The sequence below is a fragment of the Mya arenaria genome, chromosome 3 (genome assembly GCF_026914265.1).
Source record: "Mya arenaria isolate MELC-2E11 chromosome 3, ASM2691426v1".
NCBI classification, from domain to species: Eukaryota; Metazoa; Mollusca; class Bivalvia; order Myida; family Myidae; genus Mya; species Mya arenaria.
The window spans coordinates 4722572-4740772 of record NC_069124.1 but is presented as its reverse complement, the minus strand read 5'-3'; the positions used below and the strand labels follow the sequence as shown (position 1 = coordinate 4740772).

Genomic DNA, 18201 nt, shown 5'->3' with positions numbered 1-18201 from the left:
TAAGGTGACTTTGACGCTGCCCACCCACCAGCACGCCTGAACAATGACGCAAGTCATTCAAATAACGTGTTTTCCTTTATGAAAATGTGGTATGTGTATTTAGGGTTAAAATGGAGTTATGTGACCTTATTGTAAGATGGTTGTCATTAATTGTGCGAAATATTATGTGCATTGAATGAAGGGTATTATACATAGAAGTTTTTTTATTAAAATCTCAACTTGCCCTAAAACTTTAACCTGCCCTAAAACTTTAACCTAAGTCAATCAGGGGCCATAACTTGTATAAAGGATAATATGGAGTTATGTAACCTCATTGTGTGATGGTCCTGAACAATTATGTGAAGTATTAAGTCAATTGAATAAAGGGTATAGAAATTATCAATAAATATCCTAACCTGCCCTAAAACTTTAACCTAATTTCCTAGTCAATCGGGGGCCATAATTTGTATAAAGGATAATATGGAGTTATTTTACCGCATTATGTGATGGCCCTGAACAACTGTTTGAAGTATTAAGTCAATTGAATGAAGGGTATTGGACTTATAAGTGAAAATCCCAACTTGCCCTAAAACTTTAACCGGACGCCGATGCTGAGGCGAGTAGTATTGCCCTCCTTATTCTTCGAATAGTCAAGCTAAAAATAAAAAAGTTGTCAAAAGGTTCAATCTGAGAGAGTGCAGCTTTAATTATATTAGAAAAAATTAAGCATAAATTTTGTATTTTCGAAAAATCTCTAAAGGATGAAAATATTAAAAAACAAATTATACAAAAATAGTGAGGTTAGCTTGAATCTTGAAAGGGATTAAATGTTTCGAGAAATTAGGGCCCGAGTTTTATGTTTTTATATCATTATGTTTCAGGGCTGTTTAGTGTAAAAAGTCTGAAGAGCAGCACTATTTTAATTGCACTTTTATTTGAAAACTACACTGAACAGAACACTTACAAGATTCAACTGTATGCCATTTCAGACGTAAAAACATGATAAAACTTTTTATTCTTCTCATTTTTAAATTTTGGTACAAAGTTTTGTCAAGTATAAAATAAAAAAACTGAGATTTACAGTGCAATTTTAAATAATAAGTTCGTAAAAGCTATTTGTTAAAATATGCAAGTATATACAAAGATGAACATCATGGCATTTACCTTTGAATGAAACATATCTAGAACCAAACTAAGGTGTAATACTGTGAAATCATTCATATTCGTGGGACATTAATTTTTGTGGTTTTTCGTGGGTTGGTTAATTTCCAAATTCAAGATCATCACAAAAATTGGACCTTGAATTCTCAGATTATACTCCCTATATAAAAGGGTATACATGTATTCAAATGAAATATACATGGTCACGGTAAGTGCCTAAATCATTGTTCATATTACTATAAATATGTTATATACCCGGTAATCATTTTTCAACTTTAATGATAATAAAAAAAAAGATGATGACTTGCATTCAATGTTTTTTGTATGACTTGCAGGAACATTTAAAAAAGCATGGTGAAATCGCAGACGATTTGATTGCAGTTTCGATTTGTTTTATTAAAAAAAAAACACTCACGAATTCAAGTACCCTTTTTTGAAAAACCACAAAATTTAATTTCCACGAATATAAAAGATTTCACATTATTAAATTTAAAAATTATAGTTAACAGAATTCAATATTCACACTTTGATTTTTTACCTATGCATTTGATATTATAGCATATGATATATATTACCTATCAACAAAAATGCACATTTTGCAAATATTATGAATTATAAAATGTCAATCTCAATATACTGAGAATAAATAAGGTGGCAGGTTAAGGGAAATCATAAAAGGATTCAAGCATAAGCGACTATCACTGCAAATCTGGAATCACCCCAAGAGACCTGTCCATGCAATCTCAATGCGTATTTGTTATTTTTTTTTCCTTCAAAAGAGGCATAACTCAAACCAAGTTCTATTTGAGTAACTTAAATAGTTTTTTTTTTTCGAGTTATGGCCAAGGCTATGCCACTATCTCACCTTTGTTCTATGAAAAACAAACAAGCTTAAATAACAATTGCCATACTTATACATATATATCAACAGTTTTCCAATAAAGCAAGAAAATTCAGACACCTACACAAGAGAACAAATGATATACAATTCAAATATTCAATACACAATTGCATTGCCTTACATTCCTTTTGAGATCAATCTCCAAAAACAAGAGACAATTGTCCAATGGTGGCCAATTTATGAGATTATAGCCATGTATCAAATAGTCCTAAAAAAGAATGAAAATGGTACAAAGTAAGCACATTTCCAGAGGATTGTGCCGTTTGAAAATGAAAATAATGTTTCCTGCACATTACTATGGTAAAATAAGGGCAAACAATATCATAACCTGATTTAAATATTAAATTTCAAAAGAAATGAAGATTGTATTCCTCTGACAAAGATTTTTACTAAAGAACACCATTACAAATCTCCTATTTATACTAAGAACTCCTCATGCAATTGTTCTCAACCGAGATGCATCCATTCATATACATATCAAATTAACTTTCATAGCACATTTTATACCTAGAGCTATGCTTATATAAACAGAATAATAAGTTGAGCCTTGGATGCAAAAGCCACAAATCATTTTGTCGCAGCACCGTTATTGATAATGCTGTCAAAGAACTTATGAACAGCCCAGCATGAGAGCATTACACTGTGGTGCTATTTAGTGAACATACATAATCACTCAAAATACAAGTTTCTTCTTAAAATTTAACATGGAACCATTCAACAGAGAGAAATACATTAACAAACAGTGCATGGGAAATCTTTTGATGTACCTTTATGTAAAACTAAGGCAAAAACCCTATTCATATTTTAAACATTTCAATACATGAACACACATTAACACATTAAAAGATTATATTATAAAGACAATTTATTTAACTTGTATCAAAAAAGCTGTTTTTAACATGCCAATAAAGACAACAATGATATATGCTATAATGATACAGTGATAGGACAAAAATGAAGATTTAACAAAGGTGACTTATAAAAGCAGTAAAATCTAAATTGTCCATTGAGTAAAATCACAATTAAATGTAACCTGGAAAAGTCGAATATAGAGGTGTTTAACCTTCATACATTTTGCCTCAATACATCATCTAAATAAATCGTATTGAACCTTGCAACACCACCATAACCAAACAGTTACCGGTACTCCCTCTATGAATTTTGTTCTTTAAATATATGTATATTGACTTAACTGCACAATAAATATAATAGAGATCCTGCTGAAACATTGCAACAATGATAGGCTGAATGCGCCTTCAGAATTTAAGGAAATTGCACATAATTCAAGTATGGCTTGGCCTACTATTTTAATAGTTTAATATAATAAGAATGTCATGAATACTTTTTCCGAATATAAATGACATGATTTTTGTATCATGAACAAAGTCAAAAAGAACTAAATTTATAATAAAACAATTGCTTTAACATTGATTACATTGAAGATAGGTTATAACAAGTGAACATGATGGAAAAAAATGTATTACATAATTCAAAATTGACTACACTATAATATCAGATTATTAGTCATACCAGCTTATAATCAGTATCAGTTTATCTGTTATGAGAGCTTTTAAGTCATATTAGCTTATGAGTTAGATCAGCTTATAAGTCACATCAGCATAGCCATGTAGGCTTATAAGTCACATCAGCTTGTTAGCCTTATCAGCTTATAATTCAGATCACTTTTAAGTCACATCAACATAGCCATGTAAGCTTATAAGTCACGTCAGCTTATAAGCAAGAGACAAAGTTACATCAACTAAATACTTAGTAGCTATAATAGCTTAGTAGACATAGGTGCTTTTATAAGTCATATTAGCTTATAAGTCATACAAGTCATTAAATGTATGAGCTGAATGGCCAAACCAGCTTATAAGCCATGATAGTTCTCAAACATTGCACTAAACACCATGCTGTCGTATCCTTGCTGCACATAGACCGTATCGTAGTGCTCCATCATACTGTCAGAATCCCTGGCCATGTGACTTGCCTTGGCCATGTGAACTGTATCAATCATGTGACTTTTTTCAGTCATGTGACCATTGTTGTACAGCCAACCATTCAGGTTGCATTTTGAGGCAAGGGGCTCTGCAAGCAGAAAGGATACTAATGTCATAACACTATTGTGAACACTTTTGGTAAACTATAGAGCATAGAGCACAAAAATGAGAATAGTGAGGATGGTCTCAAATCTTTGTGATTACTTATCAAGTAAAGCTCAGTGCAAAGCATGGTGGCAAGTCACAAGGCTCATTTCACAAAAGCAAACAGCACACAATCATGTAGAAAACAAGGGCAAGGGAATGGTGTTTAGTGTTCCACAATTTCTGAATTATTGATGCAGTAATGTACACAGTCCTGTGTAAAGTTCACAAGCATCTAAACATAATGTGACATGAAATTAACACATCTCACAGGAGCTTCCTTGAATTTAAGGCAGTTAAAAGGTTCTGGACGATTAGAATTCGAGTCACAATGTGAAAACATCTCTTGCCCGCAGTCTCCCTTAGAATTTACATTAGGAGTTATGTCCCCTATCTGTGAGAGGCTATGACCCCCAGGGCCTTGGTGAACATAAGGAGCAATGTTCTCGGAATCCATACTGGAGTCATGAAAGCCATTGGCCTGAGGGACTGCATCAACTTGCTGAAAGCCATTTGGCACACTGGGAGCATGGCCGTTCATTGCTACGTTCTCGAAACATGGTAACCCATTTGCAAAGGGAAGGTTTGCAAACAACAGCTTGTTCTGGGCGGCCATCACATAGTCTGTGGAAAGTGGGTAAAAATACATGATTATGGCACAAAAGATTAGTCATCATAAGCTAGCTTTATGCTACACATTCTAAGCAAACTAATTGGCACATGCATTACAAATCTGCAGTACTTGTTATTTTCTATAACATTCAAGTCTTCTGGTAAATGCTATTCCAGCTGCTTTTTTTGTAAAACAATCGACTGCATTTTATTATAAAAACATACTTTTTTTTATTAAAACAGGTAATGTTTGTATCGAAACACTTATGACATTAAATATAAGGCCGTTCTTCCAAAGATTAATAGGTTACACAAAACCAACATAGTAAATATTTTATACTCTTTACTTTCATATAGGGATTTCTGAAATAAAAATTGAAAGGTTGGAATGGGAATGGAGGAAAGATACATGTATGTTAAATTCTTCAATATAGCCTCACATTGAATGCAAAAGCCCAGCAAATCAGAATGCAAAGTGTACAAAGTACAAACAGTAACAAAAAATATTTTGAAAGAAAACAGACATCAGCAAGTTCAGACGGAAGATTAAATCAGTCAGACTGTAAACCTTTGATACATTTAAAATATTTATAATGTTAAGTTACATACAATATAAAAAAAATTCTGCAAATTGATTATGTCGTATGCTTGGAGCGCCCTCTTTTTGGAATGGAAATGATTTGGAAAATACAAGGCCCATAACTCAATTGACTGCAATCTGCAGGCTATCAAACTTGTGCAATCTACTTTACCTATGCACTTTCCAAACAAGATTGTTCAAGATTGGATAAGAAAATAATTGAGTAAGGGAGAATACACGGTGAATGGTTTGGTCCAGATTGGACATGAAAAACTAGAGAGCAGACATGAGTGTGACGCAGGGGATGATGCCGCCATACAACATGATCCCTACATAAAACAAGAGATGTTTGTCAAACATTATGCCCCCTGAGCGCCAAGTTGCCAGAAATATTTGGACAATTGAATGAAATATGCATGGACTGAAATGACAGCTGATTTGTCATTGGATGCATATGAGGCAGGTCATCTACTGGTCATACCTAATCTTCATGTCAAGTTTGATGACCATAGGTCCGGGAATTGTTGAGTTATCACTCGGACAAGCTTTGGTCTTCCAACAGACCGACCGACATGTGCAAAGCAATTATATAACCCCTCTGCTTCGAAGGGGGGCATAATTAAACTAGATGTTCACTGAAAACTGATACTTCAACTCATGCATTTAGTGACATATAAATTTCTACTGTCTACTATATAAGAAAATAAAATATGGACAATCAGAAAACCTTTTTTCAGCTTACAGTCACACTGACCTTGACCTTTGACCCACTGACCTCAAAATCAATAGGGTTCATCTGCTGGTCATGACCAATAAGCCTACCTAGTATGAGGTCCCTGGGTCAAAGCGTTCTCAAGTTATTGATCGGAAACCGTTTTTCATGTTAAGGTCACACTGACCTTGACCTTTGACCTCAAAATCAATAGGGTTCATCTGCTGGTCATGACCAATACACCTACCAAGTATGAGGTTCCTGGGTCAAAGCGTTCTCAAGTTATTGATCGGAAACCGTTTTTCATGTAAAGGTCACACTGACCTTGACCTTTGACCCACTGACCTCAAAATCAATAGGGTTCATCTGCTGGTCATGACCAATAAGCCTACCTAGTATGAGGTCCCTGGGTCAAAGCGTTCTCAAGTTATTGATCGGAAACCGTTTTTCATGTTAAGGTCACACTGACCTTGACCTTTGACCCACTGGCCTCAAAATCAATAGGGTTCATCTGCTGGTCATGACCAATACACCTACCAAGTATGAGGTTCCTGGGTCAAAGCGTTCTCAAGTTATTGATCGGAAACCGTTTTTCATGTAAAGGTCACACTGACCTTGACCTTTGACCCACTGACCTCAAAATCAATAGGGTTCATCTGCTGGTGATGACCAATACACATACCAAGTATGAGGTCCCTCGGTCAAAGCGTTCTCAAGTTATTGATCGGAAACCATTTGGTATTCCGACCGACCGACCGACCGACCGACAGACAGACAGACCGACCGACCGACCGACCGACATGTGCAAAACAATATACCCCACTTTTTTCAAAAGGGGGCATAAAAATTATGTCTGCCAAGCTGTCCAGCCTATTGCAGGCGACATATCAAAGGGACCTTACCTTGAGATGGATAATGTTATTTGCTGAGTTCAGCCATTATAATTTATTAGACATTTTTATAAATACTGATTTATCAGTATGTGAAAAAGATGGATATCTTTAATAAAGTTACATATTAATCACCAATATAAGACACATTTCAAGAGACATTAAAAAAAAAGATGATTCACTACTATGACTGGAGAACGTTACTTTGCTTCACATAGGATGTTAATTCATCACATCTACCTGTTACATAAAGGTTGCAGCATAAACAGTCACATGTATGAATGGATAACAATTTTCTTCAAGCCATAAAAGCCAAAGTAGCATTTAAGCGTTTTGGACTAGTGTGGATACTTGCATCATTGGTATGCCAGGATAAGCAGAAAACAATATTAGTCACAGGTCTGATGTAACAGTCCCTCCATCCCCCCACCTCCATGGCAGCCAATCAAGTTATATGTCTTTGGGGATAATTTAAGGTTCTGACCCTTATCTGACCCTTATCCCTATAAGTTTGCAGACAGAATGTAGAGCTATTTCCCAGTTCTAAATGAAGTTGATGAGTTATTGCTGCAAGTAAAACAAATATGTGCTCTCCTGACAGCGGTGAATTAGTAAAACGGATAATATTATGTTAAGGCATTAATGAATAGAGATATACAGGTCATGACCAACCTCTCCTCAAGTTAAAGGAACATAGATCTTAGTTTTTTATCTTTATATTTATCGGACAAGTTTTTTGTTCCAAAATGTCACCACAACCATGACCTTTGACCTATAAAACAACAATAGGGATAAACGGCTGGTCATGACCAACATCCCTGCCCAGTTTGAGTACTGTAGGACCAATTCAACTCTTGTTATAAATCAGATAAGCTTTATTGTGTTTAAAGTCATCAAGACTATGAACTTTGAGGGTCCTCTGCTGGTCATACCCAACCTACCTTCCAACTTTGAGAATCTATGGTTAAAGCATATTCAACTTATCGATCGGACAAAGCAAATTGCAAAGCCCTCTTCTAGGGAAGCATAATTATGCAATCAATTGAAGAAAAAGATCATGCTTTTTTCTGATGATGAGTTATCCTTCATTTGAAGAGTTTCACATAAAAGCAAACCAGTCTTGTTAGAATGAAATTATACCATTTCAGAGAAACTTAAACAACTCTGCTAAAGAGTGCTATAAAAGAGCTAAATGCAAATACTCTGGGCAACAGGACACTACAAAACACAAAATGAAACATGCCTACATGTACATGAATAATGGTGATTATTCACTCCCATATAATAGAAGTGTTCGAAATACTCCTATAAACATCTGCACAAAAATACTAATAATAATTTGTTGGGAAGATATAGATATAACTACTTTTTCTTTCCAGAGAAAAAGGATGAGGTACACCATTTCCTATATACAAAGTTGAGGAATATAATGTAACTGAATCACTATTTTCTGCCACCAATTCGCAAAAAAAAGTCTGTTTGTACATCAAATATCTTCTCAAGCCCTTGATTTCGAACACTGTCTATTTGTTTCACTAACCTATCACAAGCGGACCACAGTTATTGGCTTAGGAGATCTCCCATGTAAGAAGGCTAGCTTGGGACTCGCAAACATAAACGGTCCGTTGAAATGGTCAACACAGCAAAGTAGCTGCTCAGGATATTATTATTTTCTGACGTTTCCTCCAATTTCCTCGCTATGAACCCTGTTGGAAATGTTTTACATGGCAACATTTCGTAAACAATTTCTTGTTTGTTAAATTTTGCCATCGGTCCAATACTTTATCAATTTTGTTAATAATGGCTGTATGTGTACTTGCCAAACAGTGAATTAACATGTACTACATTTAACACTAATTCCTTAAAGCACACAGGCCAGAGTCATTTGCTGGTTTCGGTCCGCCATGTCTTTTTATGTACTAACAAACAATATATCAATATTTAGCAGTGCAGTCCTTGAAGCCATTATAATTTCTTAATGCGAATGAGTTGTGAAATATAATCATACCAGACATTTTGCCACAATTGTTTCTTACCGGTCTTATAAAAGAGAGCAACTAGGCCAAGTAATATTCACTGTTCTTCAGGTATCAACATACAGTCATTTTGGCAAAGAATCATGGATAATTCTTAATGCATGTAAAGAATACTTAAGTATAAGGTAAGTTGCCATTTTTACAATATGCAGTTTGTTTGGTCACTGTCAGCACTAAGAACAGTATATTATCATTGCCATCAAACATTAAACTTTCAACAAAAAAGCAATGTTCCAAAACAGTGGTTTTTACTAATAATACAGAAGATTTATAATTCCAAATTTGGTTTCCGGACAAAACAAGCGTAATAGACCATTATAAAAATAGACCATTATAAAACCTACAAAAGAGACTTCACTGACAATGACCTCTTATCTGAATACATTCAGAATATTGCAGGTTTTAGAAATTTTCTGACATACTTGGAAGAAGTCTATTAAAATTAGTTTTTGAGGACTATACAATGTTCATAATTAAAATAGTCTGCCCTTCCATAGTCAAAAAATTTCTAATACTTTGGTTCAGAAACATATTTGGTGAACTTGAGTGCTGTATTTTTAATAAATTTGTATCAATCTTTTAGGCAAGTATCTTTATTTAATATTACTGAAAGAAAATATTTAGTGTAGTAAAAACAACAACAAAAGTCCACCAGGCTAAACAAATTGTAGATCAAACTTTGAAACATGCTACATAACTGTTTGGATTTGTAAATGTTTTGTCGAGTCATATATAAGGAATCAGTCTGTGTGTACACCTGTTAATTGTGATTGGACCATTTTCATTACTTATTACATCTAAAATTGCTCAGGTATCAATGTAACATATTCAAAATTTTAAAGGGAAGCAAAACTACCCTAAAGAAGTATTAAAATTCATTAAACATTCCTCATTTACAGACTGCTCATTTATGTTTCATGTCTGAATGTTTGACCCTGAAACAGTTCCCAGCAATCAGAATGTAGAATCATAAACAAAGGCTTTATTCATACCATCATTTCTTGCTCGCTTGAAGCATTCATCTTCCACTTCTTCGCGCCCTCTCTTCTTCCCGGCCAGTGGCTTGATATTCTGAGAAACAGCAGCATCTAGCAACACATCACCATTGGGAGCCTCATTCATGAAACCAATTGATTGTGGAACCCCCTGACAGGTCTCATCCATCTCCATATCACAGTTGTCAGATTGGCTGTTGTTATTATTATGGTTGACACCATTTTCAAAGCAAGGAGCTGCAGGGTTGTGGGTGGTGCCATTTGCTGGTAAATGAGGGTGGGAATGATATGTATTTGTGGAAATAAATAAGTTTTGATTGCTGGACTGCCCTTCCGGCGAGGCTCTGCCATTGCAGAAAGGGTTGCTGATGGGGTTGAGGCCATTTTGAGCAGGGTTTGTTACTGGTGTTCTCATCTCATCATACACACCCGAGGCCTGGCACTGTATCTGGGCAGCTCGTTCGATGTAGTTGGCACATTCGGTAAAGCCTACAGATGCAGCGACCTGGCTAGGTGTGTTACCACTATGATTACGCAAACTGAAACAAACATTCCACATAAATATGAAAACTTAAAACTCTCAATCGTTCAATTGTACTTTCTGAAACACCTGCCTCCAAAATGAATGATTACCTTTTCCAGTACCTGTAGTAAATAAATTAATTATGTTATAAAAGGAACTTGTTTTTTAGGATCAGGCATTGAAACAAATGTTTGTGTGAAATGTGAGCAAAATGCTTGCTTATACAATGAAAAAAGACCATCAAATGTTCAAATAAAAGCTCTACTGCTGATAGTTATTTGAAAATGTGACTGAGAATGCTTAAAAGCATTAGTAACACCATAGACAATTAATAATTCAAGGCCTGTACAATTGCAAAATTATGTTCAAAAGATTATCTGCCAGATGCCATTCAGTATTTGTTAATAAAAATAGGTAAACTAACTCCATTTCAACAGTTTGATTTTTTTCCCGTAATAAAATCTTTGAGTCATTTCAAGGACCCAGTTTTCTAAACGATCTTATGGACAACTTAATCTATTGTCAAGGTTCATATTGTATCCTTACTGCTTGCAACACTGCAACTATCTGAACTTTTAGAAATGTTCCTGAATACATTATATGGTTACATACTTGTATACATGTGTATTAATACAAGTAATAACTATTATATCAGTGGTCGAAATTAGCACAAGCCCGCAAGCCCTGCACTGGTAAAATGTCTTTCGGGCTTGCTAAAATTCTGAATTTTATATAGCAGGGCTTGTTCAAAAATTTGATGCCAAGCAATAGTATAAGCATTCGGGCTCGTTCATCCAAAAGTCTAATTTCAATGACTGATACATATTACTATTCTGTTCCTTACATGTGAAGCTTAAAATATTTTATGCTTACAATCTGACCTACATTCCCTCACCTGAGTTTAGCTCCCTGTGACACTAGCAGACTAACACACTCCATGCTTCCTGTCCTGGCTGCTTTGTGTATGGGTGTCTCTCCCATATAGTCCTGTAAACAAAACAGTAAGATTGTAACAAGTTGAAAGTAACAAAACAAGCTCCCACAATGTGTACCAACACATATAATCTTTGAATATCAGGGCTCTCACTAGGCTGAAATTTTTGGGAGAAGTGACTTCTCCCTTCAGTCAATTTAGGGAGAAGTGGGGAGACTTTAGGGAGAAGTGATACTTTTCGTAACACCTGATACAAAAACTATGCCATACCACACACCTAAGTTTACATTCACATTCAAATTAATTGCTATAACTATATAAAATGTTCACAAATAATGTATCATTTTTGGCTCAGCAAAAGTGTATTTGTCAATGTCACATAGTTTATCTCCAAATAGCATCTAAAATGAATCAAACACCAAGACAGCTAAGGATTTGAAACAATCAAAATGACCTTATAAATGAACTGTCAATATAGTAGGGGGACGAATCTTATTTTGGTACGTTCGGGATGGGTACGAATGTCACATTCAGCTATGCTGTTATATGCTTGTCTCTGGTTAAATGATTTTCAATATGCTGACATTTAAGAACCAAATGACATTTAAATCACTGTTCTTGATGAAATTTTAACCAATACATAATGGGAGGTTGAAAAATATAACTCGGAAAAATGTTCTGACAAAATGGCGATCTCGCCGATTTTAAAGTTATCAACAGGAGAAAAATACTGTAAGTAAACACTACATAAAGCAAAAAAAGAAGATATTTTTGTGTTTACAAATCATTTTTTATCATTTCATTTTATCATGAACAGTTCACTTAAACCAATCAAATATTTGTTGATACGTCATGTTATTGATTTTCTTAGCGCCACCTTGCCGATGGCCCGAGATGGTTATGACCGTCTGCTTCAAAAGCAACAATGTTTAAAATGTCCCGCATTGTTTGTTCAATACATATATCAATTACTTTTTAACTTCTTTAATGCTTAACAAGATTTTTCATAATTATGTCGCCTTTTCAATCTGATTAAAACAAACTTATTTCATTTGATCAGGGACTTCTCAATGTACATTCTGATTGGTTGACCATCAATAGCTCCGCCTACTGGATGACACGGCCCAATTATCGGATTAGGAGATTACCTAATTTTATGAATGGCTAATTGTGGTGTGTTGACTAATGTGACAGTGGCCAAAGACTGCTGATTGACAGATTTACAATGTGCTATTTTTTCGGCGAAGTCAATGTCGCTTTGATGATACAAATGGGCGAAGTCTGGGAATTTTAGGCGACCACTTCGCCCAAGTCGCCCCCTCGCGAGAGCCCTGAATATAGACAAGTCAGGAAGCACACTGTGTCTGTATATTAGTCTTAAGATTGCCATTTGCCTTTTCTCATTTTACATGTAGATTACTGCACACAGTGATGCAGTAGCAAAGCGTATGATTTCATAAACTAAACATGTATGTGTATAGTTTGAGGGTGAACTTCAAGGTGAAAAGTAAAACACACCCCACTTTCACCCCACAACTGGAAAATTAAATAATTTTGCAATCTAAAATCAAATATCAGTTAAAACAGCTTATCTCAATATAATACTGAGTAGGGCAATAGTTTTGGATCAATGGAGACAAAACAAGAAGTTAAATTAATAGGGTGTTAACTTTCTTTGAATGTTTTCTTAGTTCAAGCACTGTTCTAAGTCTGGTATCAGTATTTGTTTAACTTGTACTGTCACCAGAAGAGAAACATGAAGTGCTCCATTACATGCAGATTTACCTGGGTAATAAGATTGCAGTTGGACTGAATTAGCCAGTACAAGCACTGTGAATGACCACCAAAGGCACACAAATGTGCTGGGGTTTGAGAAAACCTGCTTGAGACTATCTCACAGCCCCGTACACCATTGGTCTCCAAGGTGTTTATCAAGCGGCGTAAACATGCCAGCTACAAAGAAGAAAGGTTAGCATTATGATATAAGTCTGTTAAGGATAAAGATATGAATAAAGACTGACAACCACCAGAAACAAAACTTCTGCATTATATTAATGTTGTTGTATTTTTAATTGACAACAGTGAGTTGACATTCACTGCACTGAAAGAACCTTTTTCAATGCTTCCCACTTTTATGTTGTTTTTAATATATTTCCTTAGGAAATTTATCACATAATTTGTTGCTGCTTTTTGTCAGTCTTTATTAAAAACACATCCTGTGGTGCTGTTACCTGTCTGTTAACTGTAGCACCACAATGTAAGAGCCATTTAAGGCAGTGACAATGGCCTCCATATGCTGCAATATGAGCAGGTGTCTGGTTCAGTCTTTCTGTCGCCCCATCACAACTTGCACCATGTTCAAGGAGACGCATTAAACATTGCAGCTAAAGGTAAACATTAAATATGTTGCTCATACTGTTACTGACAAAAGCATGGATATATAACAAATATATTCAATAAAAAATCATCCTTATCTTTTAAACTAATATATTCCACAGGTAGCAGTAACGTTGATCGAACCCAACCTATGCAGTGTGGGACATTAACGGTAGCCTGATCGTTGTGGCAACCGAAAAATGACCTGGGCTACGAAAATATCCTTAATGATAGCCCGACTGGCGATGAAATCATAGGAGTTGTTGAATAATAAAAATTGCACGGTGAATGTTAACCTGGACACTGTTGACTGACTTCCAGATAATATCTCATTGTTAGGGATGTTTTCTGTTGCCATGATCTTCCTTGTCAAGCAATACTATACGCTATACTGCTTGAAATAGTTATTTTGACGGAAATCATATTCCAGACTGTCAATACTTTTTTGATATAGTGAGACATTGAAGTTTGGATGCAGATGGGTTTTTTTTTCAAATAAACTTGGATTATTTAGACACCGAAAATATGAAATAGATGTCATTAATGCCACAAGCAGCATATGAGAAGAGGACCTTCATCCTACCCCTTCATCAACAATTCAACTGCCTTGACAGAACCAGCCCCCCCCCCCATCAAAACCACCACCACCAGCCCTTCCACCCCTGGCAACACAGGACCACACCACCACCATCACACTTTTCTGTTAACCAGTGGGCTCTGGATCAGGCTACAGAAGCCTGAAAGTCTGTAGCCCCATTGGCTACCAGGTAAAAAAGGTCACACTGCTATGCACCCCTCCCCCCCCCCCACCAAAGAGAAAAAAGTTTACAAAATAATCCCAGAACGAATATGATTTGAACATGATAATTAATCACAAAAACCTAAATATCCACAAAGAAATCCGGGATCTCGCAACCTGACTGGTATGTTGAATCTGACCAAAATTATACACAACCACTGGTCAAGAGTGGGTATATAGAAAATACAAGTTGTTTGATCGGTAACCTAAATATTCTTGGATAAATGAACATATTATAAAAGGATATTTGTTAAAGTTATTCATATTGTGTGTAGTGTAGGTCAGATCAATGTCAAGGTTATTTTGGCTAAAAAAAAAAGGAAAATGAGTCCTTGATTTATAACATCGATGAAATAGCAAGCCTAAAGTATTTTCCATAAAGTAATATGGCAATCCATGAATGCATAAGTAAGTTACAGCGCGGACACAAGCATGTGTACTCTGACCTTTAAGTGTCTCATGTGTCCTTGACCTTTGAGGTATGGACCCAGGTCAAGGTCACTGCGCATTGTCTCAATGAGGACAACATTTGTATCAAGTAATATGGTAATCCATACATGCATAAGTAAGTTATAGCACGGACATGAGCATGTGTATTCTGACCGTTAAATTCGTCATGTGACCTTGACCTTTGAGATATGGACCCGGGTCAAGGTCACTGCACATCTTCTCAATAAGGACAACATTTGTACCAAGTAATATGGTTGTCTGTAAATTCATAAGTAAGTTATCACGCGGACACAAGTATGTGCACTCTGACCTTAAAATGTCTCATGTGACCTTGACCTTTGAGAAATGGAGCCGGGTCAAGGTCACTGCACATCATCTCAATGAGGACAACATTTGTACCAAGATATATGGTAATCCATCAATGCATTTTTAAGTAAGTTATAGCACGGGTACGAGCATGTGTACTCTGACCTTTAAATGTCTCGTGTGACCTTGACTTTTCGGTTATAAACCCAGGTCAAGGTCACTGCACATCGTCTCAATGAGGACAACATTTGTACCAAGTAATATGGCTATCCATACATGCATAAGTAAGTTATAGCACGGACATGAGTATGAGTACTCTGACCTTTAAATGTCTCATGTGACCTTGACCTCTGAGGTATGGACCTGGGTCAAGGTCACTGCACATAGTCTAAATGAGGACAACATTTGTACCAAGTAATATGGTAATCTATGAATGCATAAGTAAGTTATAGCGCGGAGACGAGCATGTGTACTTTGACATTTAAATGTCTTGTGTGACCTTGACCTTTGAGGTATGGACCCGGGTCAAGGTCACTGCACATCGCCTCATTGAGGACAACATTTGTACCAAGTAATATGGTAATCCATCCATGCATAAGTAAGTTATAGCCCGGACACGAAATATTCCAGCCAGAAGGACAGACAGACGGACGAAGTGCATTCCTATAATCCAGGGTTCGAATTTAACTTTGAGAAGCACTCGCAGAATTTTCCGAGTGCATTTTGAGGCAACTCACAAAATGAAAAATCAACTTGCAATTTTATTATTTGCTTTATTCCCTTATTATATTGTCTAATTAAAGTAGAAATTAACACCTAAGACATATTATGAATATTAAAAAAGTATCAATCTTGAGTGACTCGACTACTAGAACTTGTTGATGGCTTATTCTTTTTTGGGGGGGGGGGGGGGGATGGAAAGACTCATCTGATGCTGGCAGCTTTTTGATAACAAAGCTGTCCAATAATTTGCCATTGTTCACTTTGTATATTTACCCTCGCCATCGGGTAATTTAATACCCATTTGACAAGCACGCTACAGATTTCATTAAGTCTATAAGTATTAAAAACAATAAAATAATAAATTCAAAATAAAAAAAGCAACAGTAAATGTAGAGTGGATACTTTGGACCATGAAATATATCGATCAATGAAGTCTATTCATTTTGACAGTTGGGCGGAAATATATTCAAAGGATGATGGGGTTCACATATAGTGCGCGAAAGAGCTAAATTTAGCCAATAATTGAGCTAGGTGATTACGTCATTCGTATAAACTTTGTATTATGCACGCCTCGGAGCATCCCGGAAAGATTCGAGATAAAACTCGGCCTTTTCCGTATTTGTTCTATTTTTGAAAACCTACTAGAGCGTGACTCCGTACTGCCTTCCTTATACCGGTAGTGTAAACATGCCACTTATAGAGCCTGCTGTTTACACTCGACTACGTAGCGGAATTAAGTTCATGTTTATTCTACTTTCCTTTTAACATTTTGTGGTAAAAAAAAGCCACTCGCAGAATTTTGCGAGCTTGAATAAAAGTCACTCACAATTTCCAAATGTCGCTCGCATTTTGCAAGTATGCGAGTCTAAATTCGAACCCTGTAATCCTCTCCCCACTCCGTAGTGGAGGATAAATAAAATGGTGAACAAATAGTATTATTTAACACCAAATCAATTTGGTTCTAAGGTGGGGCACAAGTCAAAAGATTACACCTCAAAGTTGTCCCCCCTCTATCCTCTTTTCCTGGTCCGCCCCTGATATGAACAAAAACAATCATCAAAATATTCTTTCCCCAATATGTTCTATAATTTCTTATTAAAGGTTGACATCTTGAGGCCCTTGTATGGATGCTGTTGTTTTAGTAAAGATTGTAACTACTTTATTTTTTTAACCAATTTTCTCCAAACAACTTGCTTTAGTCTCAGAAATTGTACAACTCCAATACACTTCTAACATATTTCCGTTGAAATTTGGGTTGATAGTTAGGTTTAATTGATTGAATGATCTTGTTCCAATCATTTTTGGTCTTGAAAGTAAACTTTCAATATATTTTTTATTATTTACCTTTTAAAAATTGAGAGGGGGGGGCCTATGGTTGGTCCTGTAAACGTTACTGCCGCCTGTGATGTATTCAATAATAATGCTCATCTTTTTAAGTATGTTATAAATTCAAAGTTCCTTTTTATTTGTTTACTACAATATGTTATATGATCACTATAATACTAAGGCATAACAAACAAATATAACTTTATAAAAGTGCACATGAAGAAACATGAATAAAACCTGACCAATTAGGTCTATATACTATTCTCCTAACCTAGCTACAGGTGATTGGCCTTGTCCTACTTTCGTTTTCGGGGTCAAGGCCGATACAACCGTTAATGGTGTTATGAATATTTATAGATATTTGAATGGGAATCGTCTTGCAAACAATATTAAATGATCACAATAATACCTTTCCAAAATATGCTGCCCAATGAATTGGAGTCCATCCGTAAAAATCGTCTTCTTCATACAGATCTACCTCGCCGGCAGACAACAATGAAGTCAGGTGGTCGATGTCGCCGTCTCTGCATGCGCGGTGGATTGGAAAATTTCTCTTCAGGATATCTTCAGTGACACTACTCCAGTTCCCATTATTTTGTGAAAGATCCATGGTTGAAATAATATACAAGGACTTGTTGATTAAATTAATGATAAATGTGGTTGTTGTTCTGTATTTATTTTAAAAAATTCAAATTTATTTTCGATGCATTGTTTTTCTCTGTTATTCGGGCACCTGCTATGACGTCACCATGTT

The 18201-nt window shown here is 35.7% G+C and overlaps 1 protein-coding gene across 5 annotated transcripts; it reads right to left on the bottom strand.

The window, feature by feature from the left end:
- Nucleotides 1-893: 893 nt before the first annotated feature.
- Nucleotides 894-18186, bottom strand: LOC128229022 (ankyrin repeat domain-containing protein 10-like). Of its 5 annotated transcripts, none has more exons than XR_008260019.1 (6): nucleotides 17857-18186; nucleotides 13253-13420; nucleotides 11429-11520; nucleotides 10008-10549; nucleotides 8520-8685; nucleotides 3991-4129 (listed from the first exon to the last, which is right to left on the bottom strand). XR_008260019.1 is itself a non-coding variant. In XM_052940658.1 (5 exons), the coding sequence occupies exons 1-5, from the start codon at nucleotides 18055-18057 to the stop codon at nucleotides 3912-3914; spliced, it is 1221 nt and encodes a 406-aa protein (XP_052796618.1). In that variant the 5' UTR covers nucleotides 18058-18186; the 3' UTR covers nucleotides 894-3911. The 5 variants fall into 5 exon arrangements, 3 of the variants coding, with proteins under 3 accessions (XP_052796618.1, XP_052796617.1, XP_052796616.1); XR_008260020.1 differs by lacking the exon at nucleotides 3991-4129 and adding an exon at nucleotides 4678-4809; XM_052940658.1 differs by lacking the exon at nucleotides 8520-8685 and having other exon boundaries at nucleotides 894-4129.
- Between the last annotated feature and the right edge of the window lie 15 nt (nucleotides 18187-18201).

Bases quoted from the DNA above. Each gene is read 5' to 3' on its own strand.
- LOC128229022 (XM_052940656.1), bottom strand. From the start codon at position 18,057: ATGGATCTTTCACAAAATAATGGGAACTGGAGTAGTGTCACTGAAGAT. The intron at 10,550-11,428 runs GTGAGGGAATGT...TGTTTGTTTCAG, and splicing joins TCACAGGGAGCTAAACTCAG to TTTGCGTAATCATAGTGGTA. The intron at 4,810-10,007 runs GTATGAATAAAG...CACTTTCCACAG, and splicing joins CAAGCGAGCAAGAAATGATG to ACTATGTGATGGCCGCCCAG.